At 40.7% G+C, this 23,148-nt stretch overlaps 1 protein-coding gene across 1 annotated transcript in view; it reads right to left on the bottom strand.

The window, feature by feature from the left end:
* Window positions 1-365: 365 nt before the first annotated feature.
* Window positions 366-23,148, bottom strand: part of SH3YL1 (SH3 and SYLF domain containing 1) — a 104,979-nt gene continuing 82,196 nt past the window's right edge. Inside the window, exon 10 of the mRNA XM_038396480.2 lies at window positions 366-1,510. Within this exon, the coding sequence (XP_038252408.1) occupies window positions 1,311-1,510 (200 nt within the window). The 3' untranslated portion in view covers window positions 366-1,310. The remainder of the gene's footprint in view (window positions 1,511-23,148) is intronic.

Below are 23,148 nucleotides of genomic sequence, written 5' to 3'. Positions count from 1 at the left end.
TATAATTCTATGCCAGAAATTAAATAATGTTAATTCAACATGGACCAATGGATAGAATGCTGAATTCTTAGTCAGAAGACCTGAATTCTATTTCCATCTCTGCCACTGACTTGCCATATTGCCTTGGGCAAGTCACAATCTCTCTGTGGACAAAATTTCCTGCATCTATAAAATGGGAATGATCTTACTTACTACCTTTTGTAAATTAAGTGGAGCTCTATGGATAAAAAGTGATATGGAGATGCTAAGCATTGATATTTAACATTATTCATACACCCCCAAATAATGTTTCTTCTATTCATTCATATTAATCCTATCTTTTTATTTCCCCCCAGTTATCCTTTCCCTTAAGACTAAGTGTATACAAATTTTTCTAATGAACGAGGATAACTGTACAACTTGAACTTTTTTGCTAACTTACATTCTAATGCATTCTAAATTGCATTCTAAAGCTTATCTGTACAGAAGACAGATTTTTCAGAGAACTGAGGACCATCAGAACCCCCACCCCATTCTGCTTCAAATACAAGATGCACTTCTTCAACCTTGCCTCTTCTCTAATATAAAAACACACAATTTTAAAAAAACCTACCAAACAAAACACTACAGTGCACACACAGTTCTCCCTCTAGGAAGAGGATGAGAGAAAGAACGAATCACATACAACAGATTTTAGTCAATTCTTTTAATGTACTACGGGAAAGTGCTTGGATACTACAATGATTAAGGCTATATAAGAATCTGTATAGAATTATTTGTCCTATAACTAAATATATTGATATTAGACTTGTAAAAATATATTTATCTAACCAGTACACCTTGGGATGAATGTATTAGAGATATGTAACTAAAATCATTCTTAAAAAATAACATCCAAAATGATACTTTTAAAAAAAAAAAAAAAAAAAGGAAATTTCTTCTGTCATATAGACCTTGTTCCACAATCTCCCCTGAAATAAATGCTCACGCATTTTCTGAGAGACAAGCAAAACTACATCTGAAAGGTAGCTTGAACAGAGTTTAATTAGAAAATATTTATTATGGATTAAGGAAAGAGAACATTAGAGACAAAATAAGTTATTAAAAATCAAAATATTCTTCTAATATATCTTTTTATATTTATAATTTTTTCCATACAAAAATCAACTCTAAAAAAAGTTTGTTGTAATTGGAAGCAGAATAAAAACATTTTTTATAGGACAACTTGTTAAAAATACAAATTGTAAATTGATTGTACATCATCCAGTGGATATTTCAGAAAAGAAGTTTAGGAAAAAAAAAAAACAAACATTAAGGCCATTGAGTGCATTTTAGTTACAGTTCGTGGTAACATAATTGGCTGGAAAGATGCCAGTTTGTCCTCGGATGCTTCCTTCCCACCAGTCAAACTGTGAATTTGTTTTGGTTTTGACAATTATTTTATCTCCAGCTTTGAAATTCAAGTCACCTGGTTGGTGTCCTTCAAATGAATAAAGCGCTGTCACTTCCATAGGTTTACTCTCAGAATTCCCTAAAAAGAAAGATCAATTGAAGTTTTATTTTATTTTAAAAAGATTTTATTAACATGTTGAATTTCATGTATTCTCAAAATTCAGTATCCCTAAAAGACGGAAAGAACCACTAATGAGGGTAACAAATTCAGTGTATTATAGTTTTACACACACATACTCTCTTTCTCTCTAACTGTACATGTGACGAAGCTCATTTTCAATACATTCTCAGACTGGTGTATCATAGGGATGATGTCCCTAGCCTCTGTTTGCCAGAAGCTGGGAATAGGCAACAGGGGATGGGTCACTTGATGATTACCTGTTCTGTTCATTCCCTCTGAAGCATCTGGCATTGGGCATTGTCAGAAGACAGGACACTAGGCTAGATGGACCTCTGGTCCGATCCAGTATGGCCATTCTTATGTTCTTATAATAAATACGCCATGACACGACTCTAAGAGCACAATACACAAATTGCTGGTCTTCCTCTTCAGGGCTGAAGTCGACGTACTTAGATCGGCTTACCGTGGTGTCTTCACCGCGGTGAGTCGACTGCTGCTGCTCCCCCATTGACATTGCCTGAGCCCCTTGCGGCGCTGGAGTACAGGAGTTGATGGGAGAGCGCTTGGGGGTCGATTTATCGCTTCTAGATTAGACGCGATAAATCGATCCCCGCCGATCTTTTTTGCTAACTTACATTCTAATGCATTCTAAATCTTATCTGTGCAGAAGACAGAGATTTTTCAGGGAACTGAGGACCATCTTTTTATTTCCCCCCAGTTATCCTTTCCCTTAAGACTAAGTGTATACAAATTTTTCTAATGAACGAGGATAACTGTACAACTTGAACTTTTTTGCTAACTTACATTCTAATGCATTCTAAATTGCATTCTAAAGCTTATCTGTACAGAAGACAGATTTTTCAGAGAACTGAGGACCATCAGAACCCCCACCCCATTCTGCTTCAAATACAAGATGCACTTCTTCAACCTTGCCTCTTCTCTAATATAAAAACACACAATTTAAAAAAAAACCTACCAAACAAAACACTACAATGCACACACACAGTTCTCCCTCTAGGAAGAGGATGAGAGAAAGAACGAATCACATACAACAGATTTTAGTCAATTCTTTTAATGTACTACGGGGAAGTGCTTGGATACTACAATGATTAGGGCTATATAAGAATCTGTATAGAATTATTTGTCCTATAACTAAATATACTGATATTAGACTTGTAAAAAAAAAAATTTATCTAACCAGTACATCTTGGCGCTGCCCGCCGATCCAGCGGGTAATGAAGACATATCCTAAGATATAGCTGAACACAGTGTGCAAAATCTTAAGAGCTATTATGGAATAACAATAAGTGTCAGGTATATTTTTTCAAGCTCTGAGTTCAATCATACAAATAGCACCCCATCTCCCAAATAATATATGGGTCTCTTTCCCATGATATTGGGTCATTATTATACAATCAAATCCATCTATAAAATAAGACAGCAGTATGTGTAAGAAGATGTACATAAGAGCTATTCCCTCTACCTAGGTGAACATGGCAATGGAATAATATGTATCTAAAATAAGGAATAATTCAGCAATGAAAGGAATTAAAACAAAATAGTAACACCAAAAATTGTTTTGTATGCAGATCATATTACATGAATATTATCTTACCTGAAAGTCTCTGACAAAATAAAAAGAAACTGAAGGTTTGAAAGAGTCCAGTTTTAAAGTAAATTACATAAAATTGGAAATTGTGGCAGTTAATCAATCATTTAATTAATCAATTAATTCAATTAATCGCAGTTTTAATCCACACTGTTAAACAATAGAATACCAATAGAAATTTATTACACATTTTTGGATGGTTTTCTACATTTTCAAATATATTGATTTCAATTACAACACAGAATACAAAGTGTACAGAGCTCACATTATAGTATTATTTTTATTACAAATATTTGCACTGTAAAAATGATCAACAAAAGAAATAGTATTTTTCAATTCACCTCATCCAAGTACTGTAGAACAATCTATTGTGAAAGTGCAACTTACAAATGTAGATTTTTTTTGTCACATAACTGCATTCAAAAACAAAACACAAAACTTTAGAGCCTACAAGTCCACTCAGTCCTACGTCCTGTTCAGCCACTCATTAAGACAAACAAGTTTGTTTACATTTACAGGAGATAATGCTGCCCACTTCTTATTTACAATATGACCAGAAAGTGAGAAAAGGAGTTTGCATGGGACTTTTGTAGCTGGCATTGCAAGGTATTTGCAAGATATGCTAAACATTCATATGCCGCTTCATGCTTCGGCCACCATTCCAGAGGACATGCTTCCATGCTGATGATGCTCAAAAAAATAATGCGTTAATTAAATTTGTGACTGAACTCTTTGCGGGAGAATTGTACATCTCCGGCTCTGTTTTACCAGCATTCTGCCATATATGTCGTGTTATAGTAGTCTTGGATGATGACTCAGCACATGTTGTTCATTTTAAGAAGACATTTGACAAAACGCAAAGAAGGAACCAATGTGAGATTTCTAAAGATAGCTACAGCACTCGACCCAAGATTTAAGAATCTGAAGTGCCTTCCAAAATCTGAGAGGGATGAGGTTTGGAGCTTGCTTTCAGAAGTCTTAAGAGTCAGATGCAGAAACTACAGAACTCAAACCACCAAAAAAGAAAATCAACCTTCTGCTCGTGGCATCTAACTCAGATGATGAAAATGAACATACATTGGTCCGCACTGCTTTGGAATGTTATCAAGCAGAACCCATCATCAGCATGGACGCATGTCCTCTGTAATGGTGGCTGAAGCATGAAGGGTCATATGAATCTTTAGCATATCTGGCATATAAGTATCTTGAGACGCTGGCTACAACACTGCCATGCGAATGCCTCTTCTCAGTTTCAGGTGACATTGTAAACAAGAAGCAGGGAGCATTATCTCCTGCAAATGTAAACAAACTTGTTTGTTTAAACGATTGGCTGAATAAGAAGTAGGACTGAGTGGACTTCTAGGCTCAAAAGTTTTATATTGTTTTATTTTGAATGCAGGATTCTTTGTACATAATTCTACATTTGTAAGTTCAACTTTCATGATAGAGACTGCACTACAGTACTTGTATTAGGTGAATTGAAAAATACTATTTATTGTGTTTTTACAGTGAAAATATTTGTAATAAAATAAATACAAAATGAGCACTGTACACATTGTATTCCATGTTGTAATTGAAATCAATATATTTGAAAATGTAGAAAACACCCAAAAATATTTAAATTACATTGTATTCTATTATTGTTTAACAGTGCAATTAATCACAATTAATTTTTTTAATCGTTTGACAGCCCTAGTGGCTACTAATATTACACAGAAAAAGTAAAATCATGTAAGATCTCATAAATTGAAATGGGTGCCTCATTTTGTGCAACTGTGAGAAATAAATATTCTAATCAACTTTGATAAATTGTAAGAAGTGATATCACAAATTAATAAATTAATAAAATATTGGCACTGAAAATTTCATGGTTAGGAATGGTGGCTACAATCAACATGGAATTGCTCCTTATACATGGTTTACTATTTCTAACTCTCCCTTTAGAAGTCCCCAGAATATTTTAAAATATCTGCTAAATACTATTTCTAACTTTGTAAGGAAGGATAAAGGCCATGAGACGTTTGAGCCAATTTGCTTGAGCCTAACTGTAATATCCTTACACACATTTGGTAGTACCTTACTCTGCAAATAGTCCAAATGATATGAATGATTTTCACACCGAGTATCATACTACTCAATCTGAGTAGGGTATCATCTTCTGGCCTTTTATGGTCTGATTTTTACTGGTGGCTTGAAAGCATGCCAAGGAAGTTAAAATTGGATTTTTGATAGAAAGTAAAACAGCTTAATTTATCAGCTATCACAATACATTTTAGCACACATCATTTAAAGAATGTTTATAGCTTTAAAATGCCCGATTACCAGTGCAAACACGTACTACATGACAAAGCAATCAAAAAAAGCACATTTACAATTCTGAGAGAAACTCACCAATTTTTTCAGTCAACATTCTGGTACTGAAATGACTCAAACCCCAATAAAATGATATTCTTAAGTATTTTTTCTACTTTAGAGGCTTCACATTCCTGAATGTTATGGTGGTTTAAAACATTGAAGAAAAAAAAGTAAAATAACTCAGAGAGGGAAAAATAGAAATGCAAGTGTCACCTAACAAATTACATTTTGAAGAATTAAAACAGTTATAACTTCTTTGGAAAGTTAGTTCAAATTTAAATGTATAATTTTGTCTATTAAATGTAACAATAGCACATTAGCATTGCTTATATGATCTACTCTTATAAATGTAGAACTCATGCTCCGAGCTCTTTCTCCAAACACTGTGTCATGTCTCATTTGCTATATATTTAATAATTTCCTCCCATTTCCCTGCTTGGTCTTTACAGTTTGCAGTTAAACCTGTCTTTGGGCACTGAATAGCACAGTCAGAGTTTGTTAATGGAGACAGGTGATGCTATTGAATTAAAGGAGACACCTCAAAGGGAATGGTTAACACCTACATGGCCTCCACTGGACCCCTTAATATCATTTGTATACTCCTGTTCCCACTGTAGCCAATGGCAAGACTCTATTTACTTCGGTAGAAACAGGATTAGGCCATAGGTTTTCTCCCTACTTGCTGTTTACATCATCTAAATACTTGTGGATAATTATATCTCTCCAGCTCTGCTGTCATTGTTTAGCCAATGTATAAATATTTTAGTACTGTCAGGGTTCCCTTCCCACTCTGAACTCTAGGGTACAGTGTGGGAACTCGCATGAAAGGCCCCCTAAGATTATTTCAACCAGCTTAGGTTAAAAACTTCCCCAAGGCACTTCCCCTTGTCCTTGGATAGATACTGCTGCCACCACTAAGTGAGTTAGACAAAGATTTAGGAAAAGAACCACTTGGAGTTCCTGTTTCCCTAAATATCCCCCCAACCCCACCCCCTGGGGAGACTTGAGAATAATCTACCAAACAAATAGGTAAACCAGATTCTTAAAAAGAGATCTTTATTATAAAGAGGAAAAAAAAGTAAAAGAAGCACCTCTGTAAAATCAGGATGGAAGGTAACTTTACAGAGTAATCAGATTCAAAACACAGAGGATTCCCCTCTAGGCAAAACTTTAAAGTTACAAAAAAACAGGGATAAACCTCCCTTTTAGCACAGGAAAAATTCACAAGCTAAAAACAAAAGATAATCTAATGCGCCTTGCCTTATTTACTTACTCTTTTTGCAATACTGAGACTCATTTTAGGATGATTTTAGGAGAAGGAGTTTTCTGACCTGATGCTTCTCTAGGGAACACACAAACAAAAAGCACAAAAAAGGCCTCCCTCTCCCCGCATAGATTTGAAAGTATCTTCTTTCCCCATTGGTCCTTTTGGTCAGGTGCCAACCAGGTTATTTGAGCTTCTTAACCCCTTAAAGGTAAGGAGGAATTCTAGGCTACCCTTAGCTGTATGGTTTTGACATGCCCCTCAAATCACAGACGGTGCTAGGCAGCCTGTACCACACTGGCTCCGATTTCTTCCTGGAGCTCTAGGAGAAAACAGAGTTAATAAGATACATGCACCTCTAGATATACTACTGATTATATAAAAACTAACAATAATTTCCACATTTCAAGGACGATTTCCGATAGGAAACTTTCATGGGAGAGAGCATCAGCCACCTTGTTAGAAGCTCCTGAAATGTGTTGTATTTCAAAATCAAAATCTTGGGAGAGCTAAACTCCACTGAAGAAGTTTTTTGTCATTGACGGTATGAAGCCACTTCAGCGCAGCATGGTCGGTTTGCAGGTGGAAACGCCATCCCCAAACGTATGGGTGTAGCTTTTCCAGAGTGTATACAATGGCGTGACATTCCTTTTCGCTGACTGACCAATGGCTTTCCCTCTCAGTTTTTTTGCTGAGAAACACGACAGGATGGAATTCTTGATCCGGTCCTTCTTGCATTAAAACTGCTCCCACACCACGTATCTGTGGTTTCTCAGAAAGGTTTTTCAAAGTCTGGGGCCCTGAGCACAGGGTCAGACATGAGTGTCACTTTAAGCTGGTTAAATGCCTTCTGACACTTTTTAGCCTTAACAGTTAGTCCTGCCTCTCGTATTCGCTCAAAGACCTTCTGGAGATGGTCCAGGTGTTCTGTCCAGGAGTCAGAAAATATGGCCACATAGGCAACTGTAGATTCTCCCAATACCGCTAGGAGACTATCTACAAGTTTCTGGAAGGTGGCAGGTGCATTTCGCAGCCCGAAAAGGAGCACATTAAATTCATGGGTGATGAAGGCTGATCTTTCCTTGGCAGGTTCATCTAGTGGTACTTGCCAGTACCTCTTGGTTAAGTCTAAGGTAGAGATGAACTGGGCACATCCCAGTTTCTTCAATAGCTCATCTGTGTGAGGTACTGGATAGTTGTCTGGGCAAGTCACAGCATTTAGCTTATGGTAATCCATGCAAAAGTGTATTTCCCCATCTAGTTGGGGAACTAGAACCACTGGAGATGCCCACGCACTGTTAGGGGGCAGATTACACCCATCTATAGCATGTCCTGGATCTCCCGTTCTATAGAAGTTTTAGTTTAAGGAGACATCCAGTAAGGCTGAGCTCTAATTGGGCGAGCATAACCTGTGTCAATGGAGTGGTATGCCTGTTTGATCCATTTGGCTGAGAACATCAGCGTGAAGCTAGTGCACAACTCCTTGATCTGCTGTTGCTGCATACGTCTGAAGGTCATTGGGAGGTTCACCTCTTCCACGCCACCGTCACTTTTTTCTTCGTAGCAGACACCTTCAGGCCCACTCAGCATCTTCTCCTCCCTGGGCTGTAAACTGACAACCCTTTAATTCTCTGGAATAAAAGGGCTTTAGAGAATTAACATGGTACACCTTAGGCTTTAAGTTTGAGGTGGGGGATGCTATGAGATAGTTAACAGCTCCCAGGTGCTCTTGGACCGTGAATGGCCCTTCCCACGACACTTTCATCTTATGGGCCAGGAGCGCATTCAAGATCATGACCTGGTCCCCTACTTTGAAGGAAGACTCTCTGGCATGTTTATCATATCAGGCTTTTTGCTCTTCCTGAGAATCTTTTAGGTTTTCCCTAGCAAGAGCTAAAGAGGTTCGGAGGGTGTTTTGTAGGTTGTTGACAAAGTCCAGAATGTTAGTTCCTGTAGAAGGCGTAAAACCCTCCCATTGCTGTTTCACCAACTGTAATGGCCCCTTAACCTCGCAGCCATACACAAGTTGAAATGGTGAAAACCCTGAACTAGGATGTGGTACAGCCATGTAGGCAAAGAGCAACTGCTGCAACACTAGTTTCCAATTGTTGGAGTGTTCATTCACGTATTTACGTATCATGGCCCTCAAAATTCCATTAAACTTCTCCACCATACCATTTGTTTGATGGTGGTAAGGGGTGGCAACCAAGTGGTTCATCCCATGAGCTTCCCACAGGCTTTTCATGGTCCCTGCCAGGAAATTAGTTCCCAAATCCGTAAGGATATCAGAAGGCCAACCTACCTGGCAAAAATGTCTGTTAGTGCCTGGCACACACTTTTAGCCCTGGTGTTCCTTAGAGCGACTGCTTCTGGCCATTGGATGGCAAAATCCATGGAAGTCAGTATATACTGCTTTCCTCTGGGTGTCTTTTTTGGAAAAGGACCCAGAATATCCACAACTACTTGCTGAAATGGAACCTCAGTTATGGGAAGTGGCTGGAGAGGGGCTTTGACCTGGTGTGGGGTTTTCCCACTCTTTGGCATACCTCACAAGACCAGACATAAGTAGAGGTTTCAGAGTAGCAGCCATGTTAGTCTGTATTCACAAAAAGAAAAGGAGTACTTGTGGCACCTTAGAGACTAACAAATTTATTTGAGCATAAGCTTTCGTGAGCTACGGCTCACTTCATCGGATGCATTTGGTGGAAAAATGTCCTTGCCCATTCCCTCCCAGTGGAATAAACTCCCCAAATGGTCTTTGGTCCTTTTCACCCCAGCATGACCACTAGGATGATTGTGGGCTAAGCTCAAGAGCTTTACCCACTACTTAGCTGGAAGAACCAACTGTCTTTGAGGATGCCAGTCCTCCTGGTGCCCACCAGAAAGAGTTTCCTTGTATAAACGTCCTCTTTCTACAAGAAACCGGGATCGATTAAAAGAGCTGAGAGGCGGTGGGTTGCTCCGTGCCACCATCCAAGCTCCCTGGAGGCTTTCATCTGCTTCCTTTTCGGCCTGGAACTGTTCCCTTGATGCTGGAAACATCAGTTCCTCACTGGATTGTGGACTTGGGCTTGGTCCCTCTAGAAATGATGCAGGTGATGGGGCTGTTTCTGTGGACTATGAACCGCTCTCCGCTGGTGCACTAGGTTGTGTTTCAGGCTCCAGCTGAGCCTCTTGCGTAGGTTTATCTGCTGCTTACAGGGAAGGCTCAGTGGTGCTAGTACTTTTAATCTTTCCTCATAAATTAATCCTTCCAACCTCCTCCTGATTGTTATTGCTCTTCTCTTAACTCCCTGAGCTCTGACTCTGGACAGCTTTACACAAAATAGTTGCACTGGTTTAACTAAAATCAGTTTTTAAATTGAATTAATGAAACAAGTGCAAACCCTCTGTGTGAACACACCTAAATCAATACTCAAATGGCTCAGATCAATTAAGTTTATCTCAGGGAGTTCAGAGAAGAGCAAGAGAAATTATTAGGAGGTTGGATGTGTGGACTGACTGAAGAGGAAAGATTAATTAAACATTGACCAACCAATGACAACAGGGTTGGGAAGACATAATTGGCAACAAAATCTTAAAGAACATAAGCACCTAGGGAGGAACTTCATGGCCACATCCTACTTTCACTGAAGTTGATGGGAGTCTTGCCACTGACTTCAGTGGGAGCAATACTGATTTCTTAGTAAGTGTGGCATAAGGGAATACCAGAAATTGCCTCTTTCCTGGCTGAAGTTGCAGTGATGTCTAAAGCCATTCCCAGGAGCCAACGCCCCGTGCTGGCAGCTTCTCCGGCGCAGCTGTACCGCCCCCCTAACAGGAGACACAGACACCTACGTGGAAGAGATGGGGACAGGGCTGGGGGTGGTACAGCTGCGCCGGAGGAGCTGCCAGCGTGGGGCGCTGGCTTCTGGGAATGGCAGCCCCGCATTCTGCTCCTTTCACCATTCCCAGGAGAGCCCTGCAGTTCTGTGGATACTGATTTATACTTGTGGATATCCGCACCCGTGGATATAAATTTGTATCCGCACAAGGCTCTACTGAAGTCTGTATTTAAAAGGACTGATGTCCCTGTTTCAGACTTTACTGACTGTACCAAATTCAGGACCTAAATCAATCTTGCTTTAGAAGACCATGAATTCCATGTATTTTTAAAGAAAAATATTTACTTTTGTAAAGAAAACATTTTAAAATACCCCTTGGCAGTCCCCCCTTTTCGGTTCTCATCCCTACCCCACCACAGTGCCCAAACTCAAATTTCATGTACACATAGGCCACTTTTGAAACTGACTAATTAGACACAGCCTTATTCTCCATACCCATCACAACCTAGCTGATCAACACTGCCATCAGCTAGAACTGTTAAATTCTGTCAGCTACTTCTGGTTTTGCTCGCAGCCTGCCTCACCAGACCTACTCACACAGAGCAAAGGCAGACAGGCTGAGCAGCAGGGGATGTAAACTGGGCCTTTAAGGGAGCACAAGGGCTGAGCAGGACTGTCAGGGAAGAGAAGCAGGAGGAGGAGTGCAAGGAAGCTAAATTGTGAGAGCTATGCTGTGCAAGATGGGCTGGAGTCTATGTGGGGGAAGAGGTACTCTGGAAGGTGGAGGGGACCCAGTATGTATGCACCACTACTGAATGCATTCAATGAAGTGAGCTGTAGCTCATGAAAGCTTATGCTCAAATAAATTTGTTAGTCTCTAAGTTGCCACAACTACTCTTTTTCTTTTTGTGACTACCTCAACTCTTACTGACAAAACCATCCCTTACCTCTGGCCCTTCAGAACTCTTCACTGGGTCTCTGCCCCACAACCCTTCCTGGCTGTCCCTGACATACCACCTGAGCTGGCTGCATGATATCCAGCTGGTCCAACTCCAAACCGCACCCAGAGAATGTCTGTATCTGCTCGTGCCTCATACCATCCACTTCCTCACCCTTATGTCCAGCCCTGATACCAAGTGATGGGACCTGTTGCCACCTAATAAAGGCAAAGAACCCCAGTAGGCCAGCTTGTACTCCACTCTGGTTCCATGGGCCACCAGGGAAATTAGATGGCAGCTCCTCCTTGGAGCCATGAGCACAAGTGTGTACCTGGTGTGGTTTATGAACTCTCCCAACAGCTGTCCCTTTTGTGATGAGAGGGAGACCCTGGAGCACATCTATGTAGAATGCATCAGGTTGCAGTGCCTCATCTGGCTCCTTCAGAACCTTACTGAGGTTCTGGCTGCACTTCTCCCAAAATCCTGACTTATGCATACCACATTTGTGGCCCCACAAAATATTGGGACCGCCTCATCAACCTACTTCTGGTGCTGGCCAAGATGGCCATCCATCATATCAGGAGGAAGAATTTGGACAAGTGTCAGGGAGAACTTTGTGACTGTGGGACCTATTTCTGGTCCCTTATCCAATCATGCCTGCAGGCAGAGTTCATCTGGGCAGTATCCATTGACTCCCTAAATGCCTTTGAGGAACACAGGGCACTGTCGGGGGGTTTCTGCTCTATGTCCTCTTCTGCTTTTTTTAACCTTTGACCTCATGCCCTTCCTGTTTTCTCCTTTGTTATCCCCTGTAATAAACTGGAGCTTGGACTTAGTGGTTTCTCTCCCTTCGATGAGGGGCAGGGCACTTAATTTTGGGCAGCTCACCGATACCAGTACTTCAAAAAGTACAGACAAAACGCTACCTCTCTAGTGTTCCTAGTGTCTAGTGGGTGCCTGGGACCTGAGGCAGAAGTATCTCATGGATACCTGGAAGCATGGTGTTTCGCCACTGCTGCCTCAGCTCTAGTTCAAGACATCAGAGCAATCTGGGGGGTGAGGGGGAAGGGAGAGAGTAATGAATGCATGTTTGTGGGGAATCTGTAGCTTTCATTAGTTATAACTCCATTTATCCCTTCCTCCAGACAGTGAAGGCAAGATATGCCTTTTACACACCCCACTTTTTAAAAAAAAAAAAAAAAAAACTTTTCTATACGGGCATTCTTCCCCACACTCAGATCCCCAGAGTGCTACTGCATTTGGATTATTACCCATACTGCATTGCAAACTCATCGACTATTTGTTATCTGCTATGTCTCCCAAGCCTTTTCCAGATTTATTACTTTCTAACACTCTCTCATACATTTAATGCAGAATTATTCTTAAATAATTTATTTCACCTGAGCTTGCTTTTCCTAGTTCTTAATTTCTTTTTATTTTTTGATAAATCTCTAATCTTGCTCTTTTCCTTACTTCTCTGTCCTCACTTGTTTTAACAGCACAAAACAGAAATAATTCAAATGTACATATCAAGATTACCTACAACTCTTGCCTAAACATTGTGTTGAACCATATCTAAGTTTTGTGCATTTTAAGAAGTGCTATATTTGATGATGTAAACTGTAAGGAAAAATCTTAAACTTGTTTTTCCTCTTAATTTCCATTGGACAGAATATGGTTTGAATATCTACTGCACTATATATTAGTTTGATCAATATGATATAGACATAAGAGACTGATATACTACAGTGGAGAACATATTATATTTTGTATTTCAGAGACTCAATTGTAATAAAATATTCTAAAGTTTACTGTCAAAGTTAACACTGTTCATTTTATAGTGGAAAAATGAAAATTTCTGAATATATGAAAACAGAACTGCAGTTCTTTGAAACAGAACTGCATTTCTTAAAACATCAGCTCACACAAGATGGTGCTACAGTGCTACATTCAGCATCGGATGTCTAGATCATTGAGACTTTTGTATCCAATACATTGAAGCTTGCAGATGAAATAATGGCTAATTATATTACAAAAACTCTCCATTTTAATTAGACTATTTTAATGCATATATTATCCCAACAGTTCACTTTTCAAATTAGGAGTTCTTTGAGTTAATATAAGATCTTATACTAATGGAAGAAAAAAATCCACAAGATTCAGCTTATTTTTAACTGTAAAAGAAAGGAAAGGCTGGACGGCACTGTACAATGAGCAGGACACCACCTGCAATAAAGACTTAAGGCCTGTGCAGATACATAGAACCCCATGCAACCAAGAACCATGTATTTGGTTCACACAAGCCTGAAAATCAAAAACTCATTTTAATCAGTGTAAAGAAAATATTTGCACATAGACCTGTGTACCAAAAACTTCGAGTTTCACACAGCTTTCCTTGTCAAATATTTTCCTCATTTCTTTTAGTGCAAGAGACCAACTCGAATACTACTTATTCTCCACCTAAAGTCATGATCTCTGTTTCAAATCTTTACAAAAAATAAAAGAATGTTTTAAACCAGAAGAAATAAAAAATTCAACACACACAGGATTGTCTTGAAGTAAGATGTTTTCTTTGAGGAATCTGAAGGTTTTTAATGGGCAATTGTTCAAGACTTTTGGATGGCCTTTAGTATGTGTGAATAGTGTTTTTGTTGCTGAAGTCAGTCTTGAGAAACAGCACTCAAGTTATGAACCTCTACGTCCTCTAGTGTTATGAGAGAAGAGGACTCAAATGGCTGGCCCACATGTTTAGTATGCACATTTGTGTTTAAATTGTGTCTCCAGCATCAGGGATAAGAGCTGTTTAGAGCACTTAACCATACAACCTCATCCCAAAAAGTATCCAGGTATAGGAAAGCTGCAGTGGAATACCCTATTAGCCAAATGGTGGCCTACAAAAACAGGAAATGTGGGACCCAGCAATCTATGCCCTCGTGTGCCAAAGAAATAAATAATTTTCATAAAAGTAGACCTATTATACTAAGCTTATACCATGAATAATCTTTTAACCACACTAGTTTCTATTCTATTGAGCAAACAAATTTCTGTATCAAAATAGAATTAGCAAAAAGCCCAATGTTTTCTGATTTTGCTCCAATGGGCAAAAATTTTCAAATGGTTATCAAGTGTTATCAATTGCATTTATTGCATGAATGTGGACTTTCACAGTTTTCTAGTAGCGTAACATGCTTTCTTATGTGCCAGTATTAGGATTTAGATCTTCTGTGCACTGTAACCACTAGAAGGTGATAATCACACCTATTCGAACATGTCCAACATTCCATCCAGTAGAAGACAGCGTACAAAACACTGAGGGAGAACAGATGGAAAACAGGCACTGTGGTAGATGTAGAGTACAAACAGACAGAAAAAGTTGTGCAGAGCCTTGAAATGGAGAAAAAGGACTTTAAAACCTGATAAGAAAGGTGACCGGTAGCAAGTAAAGGGATTTGAATGGCCTTTTCAATCTAGCAGACAAAGGTATAGTATGATTTAGTGGCTGGAAGTTAAAGCTAGACAAATTCAGATTGGAAATGAGATGTACATTTTTAACAATGAGGTTAATTAACCATTGGAGCAAGGGTCATGGTGAATTCTCTGACACTGGCAATTTTTAAACCAAGATTGGATTTTTTTTAAAGATATGTTCTTGTTCAAAGATCCATAGATTTTAAGGACAGAAGGAAAAGACAGTTACCTTTTTCCGTAACTGGTGTTCTTTGAGATGTGTTGCTCATTCCATTCCATATTAGATGTGTGTGCTCACCATATGCACCGGTGCCAGAAGTTTTTCCCTCAGCAGTATCTGTAGGGGACCAGCTCTGGTGCCCTCTGGAATGGCGTGCACATGCTGTGGTATAAGGGGTGCCGCCGGCTCCACCAGCCCTCAGTTCCTTCTTGACAGGCAACTCCAACAGTAGGGGAGGAGGATGGGTCATGGAATGGACATGAGCAACACATCTTGAAGAATACCAGTTATGGAAAAAGGTAACTGTCTTTTCTTCTTCTAGTGCTTGCTTATGTCTATTCCATATTAGGTGACTCCCAAGCAGTACCAATGGAGGCGGGTAGGAGTTCACGGACGTGTAGATTGCAATACAGCTCTGCCAAACCCAGTGTCATCTCTGGCCTGCTTAGTGATGGCGCAATGTGCCATGAACGTGTGGACAGAGGACCATGTCGCGGCTCTACAGATGTCCTGAATACGGATGTGCACCAGGAAGGCTGCCATGGACTCCTGAGCTCTAGTCGAGTGGGCTCTGATGATCGGCAGCTGCGGGACCCCCACCAGCTCATAACAGATCCCTATACAAGAGATGATCCTGTTGGAAATCCTCTGCGAGGACACTGGAAGGATCCTTCAACCTATCTGCTGTGGCAATGAAGAGCTGAGTTGATTTATGGAATGGCTTGGTATGCTCTAGGTAAAAAGCCAAGGTCCTTCGGACATCCAGCACTTGAAGACGCCTCTCTTCACTGGTCTTGTGCGGTTTGGGACAGAACACAGGGAGGAAGATGTCTTGGTTCACAGGGAAGGTAGATACTGCCTTCGGCAGGAAGGCCAGGTAGGGCCGCAGCTGAACCTTGTCTTTGTAGAATAGGGGTCTCCAAACTTTTTGAATCGCACACCCCCAGGGCCAGCTCTGGGGAAGAAAAAAAAAATAAAAAGAACTGCCACCAGCATGCCGCTGAAGATGGAATGGGGAGAGCCGAAGAATCAAAGGTCCAGGAGCGCTGCTGCCGCCGTGTCGGCGGCACTCCTCCTGCCACGCACCCCCACCAATGGTCTTGTGCACCCCACTTTGGAGACCACTGTTGTAGAGGACCGTGTATGGCGGTTCTGAGGTCAAGGCTTTAATCTCAGAAACTTGTCTCGCCGATGTCACCACCACCAGGAAAGCAACCTTCCATGACAGGTGGGAAAGGGAGCAGGAGCCCAGCAGCAAAAAAGGTGGACCCGTGAGCCTAGAGAGAACCAAGTTAGGATCCCAGAGTTTTTAGAGTGGTACAGGAGTCTTTTAACCCATGCAGCTTGCTGTCTGTTTGCTCTGCAAATAGGGCCTGGCCATCAAAGGGAAGGTCCTGCATTGACTGCTGAGCCTCGGCAGACAAGCCAGAGAGGATCACCCAGGAGGTGTGCCACATGAAGATGGTAGAAGCCATGGTGCGAGCAACAGAATCCACTGCATCTGATGCCGCCTGGAGGGCCGCCCTGGCTGCAGTCATGCCTTCTTCGAGGACTGCTTGGAATTCCTTCCTGGACCCCTCAGGAAGCGAACCCTCAAACTTGACCATGGTTTGGCACATGTTGAAGTCATATTAGCCAACGAGGGCCTAGTGGTTGGCCACTCTTAACTGAAGGCTGGAAGATGAATAAACTTTATGTCAAAAGAAATCCAGTCTCCTTGAGTCTGTGTTCTTGGGGGGTAGCCCCAGGTTGTCCTTGCCTTTCCCTGTGGTTAACTGCCTCAACCACAAGGCAACTGGGGGCTGGGTGGGAATATAAGTACTCATGCCCCTTAGCTGGGACAAAGTACTTGCGCTTGGCCCTTTTGGAGATGGGAGGCAAGGAGGAGGGAGTCTGCCACAGGGCATTAGTAATCTTAGATATCCCCTCATGAAGGGGTAAAGCCACCGTAGCAGGAGCTGAGCAGCAGAGAACGTCAAATAGGGAGCCCCGAAGGCTCCTCCAGTTCCTCAACTTGAAGCCCCAGATTAGATGCAACTCTCTTCAATAATTCCTGGTGAGCCTTGGCGTCATCCCCAGGAACTGGGTGAAGGGGCCCTGTGATAGCCTCGTCTGGCAATGACAAGGACGATGCCAGTGCCATGGGATCCTCAATGACCATTGGTGGTCCAGCAGCTTGTTCCCCTAGGTCCTCCTGGCCCTGTGAGGTCTTTCCCCATAAAGCCTCGAGCACTTGAGGGAGCCGGGATCCTGAGGCTGCTGGCCTCCCTGAGGCTCCTGACACCAGATGGGCAACCTGGGAAGGCTGGGTGAACCCCCAACGGTTCCATGGATACCATGGCGCCGGCCATTGTGCTTGGAGCCATGGGACAGGTTTTGGTGCTGATGATGTAGATGGCACTGCAGGCATCAGAACTTGTCTGACAGTCAGGGAACCCTGCTCCATGCCAGAGCTATAACTGGAGCTGTTGGTACCAGGCGACCAAGCTCGGGCGGAGCAGTGGCTCTTGTCTGACTGGTGCCGGTTACTGCGCCTCGAGGTAGACCTGTCCGAGCGACACGAACGTCTTAGTTGGGGCCTCGGGGATCAACTGCATTTGGTGGATTGGCTTCAGAAATCCGGTGATCTACACCTCACGCTACACCTCAACCGGTACTTGGATGTCAAGCGGGACTGGGAGCTACCATGAGCTGGTTGCTGGGAGGATTTTCTCGAATACGGCGATCTCTGTCTCAGAAACAAATGATGATGGGCTGGTGATCGGTGGCTTCCATCCCCCGATCAGTCCCATGATCAGTACCCATGATCAGGCTACTGGCGAGGTACACCTTGAATCTCACTGTCGGTGCCCAAGGACTGGGGCTCCGCTGAGCCTCTGAGGTGTGATGGCTTTGGGTGGGTGGGTGATGGCAGAGCGTCTCTTGCGATGGGGAATGGTGCCACTGAGGCGGAGACATAGGCGGAGGTCCCAAGGTGAGTTTATTCCGAGATCACAGTACTTCTGTAGCCGGTGTGGGCGGCACTGGAAGAGTCAGGATCTCCTGAGCTGCCTGTAGAGCTTCGGATGTCGACAGCACCTGAAGCTGACAAAGGCCTGCACCGCTATCTGGAGTCGCAGGCAAGGTATGGGATGGGCTCGACTTAAGCTGGAGCCCGACTTCCTGAAGGAGGCATTGGGTTGCCCAGAGCAGGTCTTGGCTCACCCCTAGCCCTCTCCTTTCCCTTGCGGGAAGTAGGAGATCTCCCCTCCCTGTCTTCTTTGGCTTCTTGGCCAGAGCCTTTGAGCAGGATTGGTGCCAGCTCATGGACGGCACTGGCTGAGCACTGCGCACTGATGCCATGGTGCTCAGTGTCGAGTCGAACTGTTGCTCCAGTGCCGATTCAATCAGGAGCGCTTTAAGGCGGTTGTCCTGCTCCTTTTCCATCCTGGGTTTGAAGGACTTACAAATACAACACTTGTCGCTTATGTGCCCTTCACCGAAGCACCTTAGGTAGCTATTATGTGGGTCGCTCATGGGCATAGGTTGTTTGCAACGATCGCAGGGCTTAAAGACTGGGGCATGTCCCGTCCCCCGGCTGAGTCCCGTTCGAGACTAATGAAGACTAAGAACTACTACTAAGAGTAACTAATTCAACTACTAACTACATACAACTATATTTCAGGTTTTATAAAGTTCACAAGATGGAAGAACAAAACAATGATAGCCGAAGCAGCAGATGTTCCAACTCCGTCACTGGTGGCAACAAGGAACGGAGAGTGGGGAGGAGCTGGCAGCGCCCCTTATACCACAGACTGTGCACGCCACTCCAGAGGGTACCAGAGCCAGTCCCCTATGGATACTATTGAGGGAAAAAATTCCGGCACTGGTGCATGTGGTGAGCACATACACCTAATATAGCATAGACATGAGCAAGCCCTCGAAGAAGAACCTTTGTGATCATGTAGTCTGATCTGTATAGCACAGGCCACAGAACTTCCCCAAAATAATTCCTAGAGCACATCTTTTAGAAAAAAAACATACAAACTTGATTTAAAAATGGTCGGAGATGGAGAATCCACCACAACCCTTAGTAAATTGTTCCAGTGGTTAATTACGCTCCCCCATTAAAAAGTTATGCCTTATTTCCAGTCTGAAACGGGAATTATTCTGAGGAAGTTCTATGGCCTGCCTTAAACAGGGGGTCAGACTAGACAATCTCAACAGTGCCCTTGAGCATGGCAATCTATGAAAACATAAACAAATAAATAAATAGATGCATTTGAGCCAAGGTGATCTTTTATGTTAAAAAAATCCCATATTGTTTAAGTTTTGTAACAAGCTTTTGTTTAATGATTTTTGATGTTTTAGGTGTTAATCTAACCAAATTTTTGGAGAGAAGATTCAGAGCTCACAGTAATTGCCTCTGGTTCTAAGACTGGAATCATATAACTGTTCATAATGTATTATTTGAAAGATGGGGCAGAATGAGGATTATCAAAAGACTTGCTAGTAACAGATCTGTGACACATTGGTATCACTAGCCAATTTGTGCAGATAAAGACTCAAAGTATATATAACATACACTGTTATCTTTTACACTGTATTTATACTAATTGTGAAGATAAGGTAACATACAGGCTTCTTTTATCCATCTTGCTTGTGGATCTATGACTCTAGCCTCATCCCACCACAGTGCTGCTGGCAATATCTTCCTTCCCCTGGCTTTCTGTGTGTCCCTAATATACTAATACAATTCATTGAACTGTTTCAACTTTATTGAAAATTTGGTGCGGAAGTCTTTGCTGCATTCAGGACTATGAATGCAAACGATGCTATCGATAGAACAAAATACAAGAGATGGTCTGCAGTTTGGTGTGTACCTTTTTCATTTTGAGACATGTTATAAAGCAGGATTGGGGAATTATTCTGTTTTAAAATTCAATTCAAATATTTAGAAATGATCTGCAACATTTTCTCTCTTCTGATTACATTGATAAGTCTCTTTGAATTTTCTCTCAGTACATATCTAATTTATACTCATCCTGTAGCAATTGCTGACACTGTTTTATAATGAGTCTCAATTGATGTCCCAACTTTGCTGTCTGCTTCCTCCATTCTCCCTTTCTGAAAACTCCTTGCTATGTCTCTGTAGAATAATCCTTGAGACACAGTAGGGTGAATTAGTTCAGATAAAATAAAATACTTTACCTTTACCCAAAACCTGAACTGAACAATTTTTGAGGTTAAAAATAGAAGGGCTAGCTATTTTATTCAATTTAATTTCTGTTTAATGTACTGTAGTTAAGCATTTGACACTGTAAATTCAGAAATCTTAATTGAAAGATTAATTCAAGTACACCTGGATAGGAAGACTTATCTGGACTCAAACTTGGTTAAACAACAGTACATAATAGTTATTTATAAATGGCATCCAGCTGTAATCCTGTGGCATCAAGTTGATTGAGTGTAAAGTTGGCTACTTCAGTGATCTGTGCTAGACCTTATCTTAAATATCCCCTTTAATTATTTGGAAAAGGCAATATATGGCATTTTAGATGCATTTGTACATGATACTAAACTGGGAGAAGTTGAAAACACCAGACTGAGAAATAATACAAAGGTATCTAGAGATATCAGAAACATGGGCAGAACATGAACAGTAATTCAAAATGGAAAAATACAAGCTAATACATCCAGAGAAAATTAATGCATGATATTGTTATTCTGTGGGAGAAAGGAACTTGGGAAAGCATAATAACTGAGAGACCTAGGGCCTACAATCCAGAGCAAATTTTATGTGCGTTCACAATGCCGTATAGCTGTGACTTCGGGCTGAGTAAGTAAGAGCATCACATCATGGTATATGGAGATATCAATCCTTCTGGTCAACTGCCCCTGAAATAATCTTTTGTGACATACAGGAGGCCAGACCAGATCACCACAGTGATCTCTTCTGGCCTTAAACTGTTTGAATAATTCTATTGTAACAGAGAATTCTATAAAACTGATTAAGTATAAAGCTATTTATAAGACCTAAATTCAAGGAGTTAAAAACTGCTTCCCCTACCAGTGCTGATGACTTCTTGAACAATTAACCAGAGTATTCCTTGTCTTGCTTTTTCTATTCCATATAAGCTCTTACACCATGCTCATTGCCACAGTATCTGTATCAGTTATTTCGCCCACTGTCACAGTTCAGAACTCAGTGAAGCAATAATTTTCAATTATAATCTACAAATCTTCATTTAAAAATTACAAATAAGTAGGTTTTAAGTCTACATTTGCATTCCGTTAATTAGCCAGGATATTCAACAACTTGTTGTATTTTTTAAGATGGCATTTCAGATCACCTTCAGCAATTACTCAGAGAGCAATACTGACACTAAAAATAGCATTAAAATCTATTTTTTCCATTACTATAACATCACTACTAAATACTGAGGATCATTTCATTATAGTAATAGATTGTAATTCAATCTCATTGACAGCATCCCAGGAATCCAATTATTTCAAGTATTACAAATAAGATTTCTTTTCTAATGTATCTCATTTAGTTGAAAGCAAAGTGAAGAAATATACCAAAAGTAGCTTTTAAAAGCTCAAAAGTTTATTACAAAAGTTGATGATATTATTGTAATACCTGTGGTAAAGATAAACGAAACAATCCACAGTTCTCCTTAGGATTTCAGAAAAAAATGTCAAAAAAAATCTCAGTCTTTAACACTGTTTTCTTGATGTAGTTGGCAATTTAATGGATTTAAAAATGCCATTTGGGTAGATACACTAGGGCTAGATTAGAGATAGATTAGAGATAGTTTAGGGACTAGGGCAAATTTCTATCAGCTGTATCACTGAAGGAAGTCTAGTTAGTCTTAAATACTGCTTTCCTAGTGAAGAGTAGACTGTTTTAATTTTACCTTCTTCCTGCCCTTACTTGAAAGACTAGGAAAAAGCATCACTAGCCTCCTACAATACATAGTTCTGAATTGCCATTTTAGCATGAATAAATATTCTGAAGAAATACTATATACTGACTACATGGCACTTAGACAAAATGCTTGAAAAAACACCCCAAAATCAAAATTCAGACAACAAGAAATCAGCTAATATATTATGTTATCAGATTTCTCCAAAGCCACACAATTAATTTCACATATTTTACCTTTTGTAAATTAGAAATAATACATTAAGTACTGCCTTGCTCCCAAAACATATTATTGTATTGGAATGTGTGCTGTGATTTACTAGTAACCATTTAACATTTTTAATCAAAACATTATTAAAAATTCTGAGACAAAAGTTAAAAATTCACACAATTTCAGATTCCTGAACAAATGCATTTACTTCATATATTTAACAAAATACAAGCTTTCCATTACATTCATGAATCAAATTTTCTAATTCTAGCATGTCCTGACCTTAGTCTCTTTATATCTTATAATCAGCTAGCTCAGAATACTATATGTGGTTTATGAGGTATTTGCTCCAATATGACCAACTGAGTCACACGTTACATATTTTTGCTCAGTTTATCACAACTGAAGCCAAAAAGTATTTGATTATTTGACTGACTGCATACAACCTAAGAATACTGTGATCCTAGTAAAAGTGAATCCCAAATTAAGAGAGTCTGAAATAGTTTCCTGGGATTTCCTACTTTGCTATCAGTGTTAAGATACAGTTCTTAATGGCAACAAAATTAATATTGAGGGACCACCAAATGGATTTTTATTATTCCTGTAACTAAACATAAACATGTCACAAGCCTGGCCAGGAAACCACAAAAATAGATCAGGCTTGAATAAAACCTTTAAAAACTAAGTATTTTCCAGGGGTTAACTCCCGAATGTTTACTAAATTTGTACACGTCACTAAGGCTTATGATAGATATGCCACATTATCCCTCTGTGTAAGGATCTTCTAAAACAAATATCTG

Source organism: Dermochelys coriacea, chromosome 3 (assembly GCF_009764565.3).
Source record: "Dermochelys coriacea isolate rDerCor1 chromosome 3, rDerCor1.pri.v4, whole genome shotgun sequence".
Taxonomy (NCBI): Eukaryota; Metazoa; Chordata; order Testudines; family Dermochelyidae; genus Dermochelys; species Dermochelys coriacea.
Note: the sequence above shows the minus strand (reverse complement) of the source record. Positions and strands in the feature narration are given on the sequence as shown.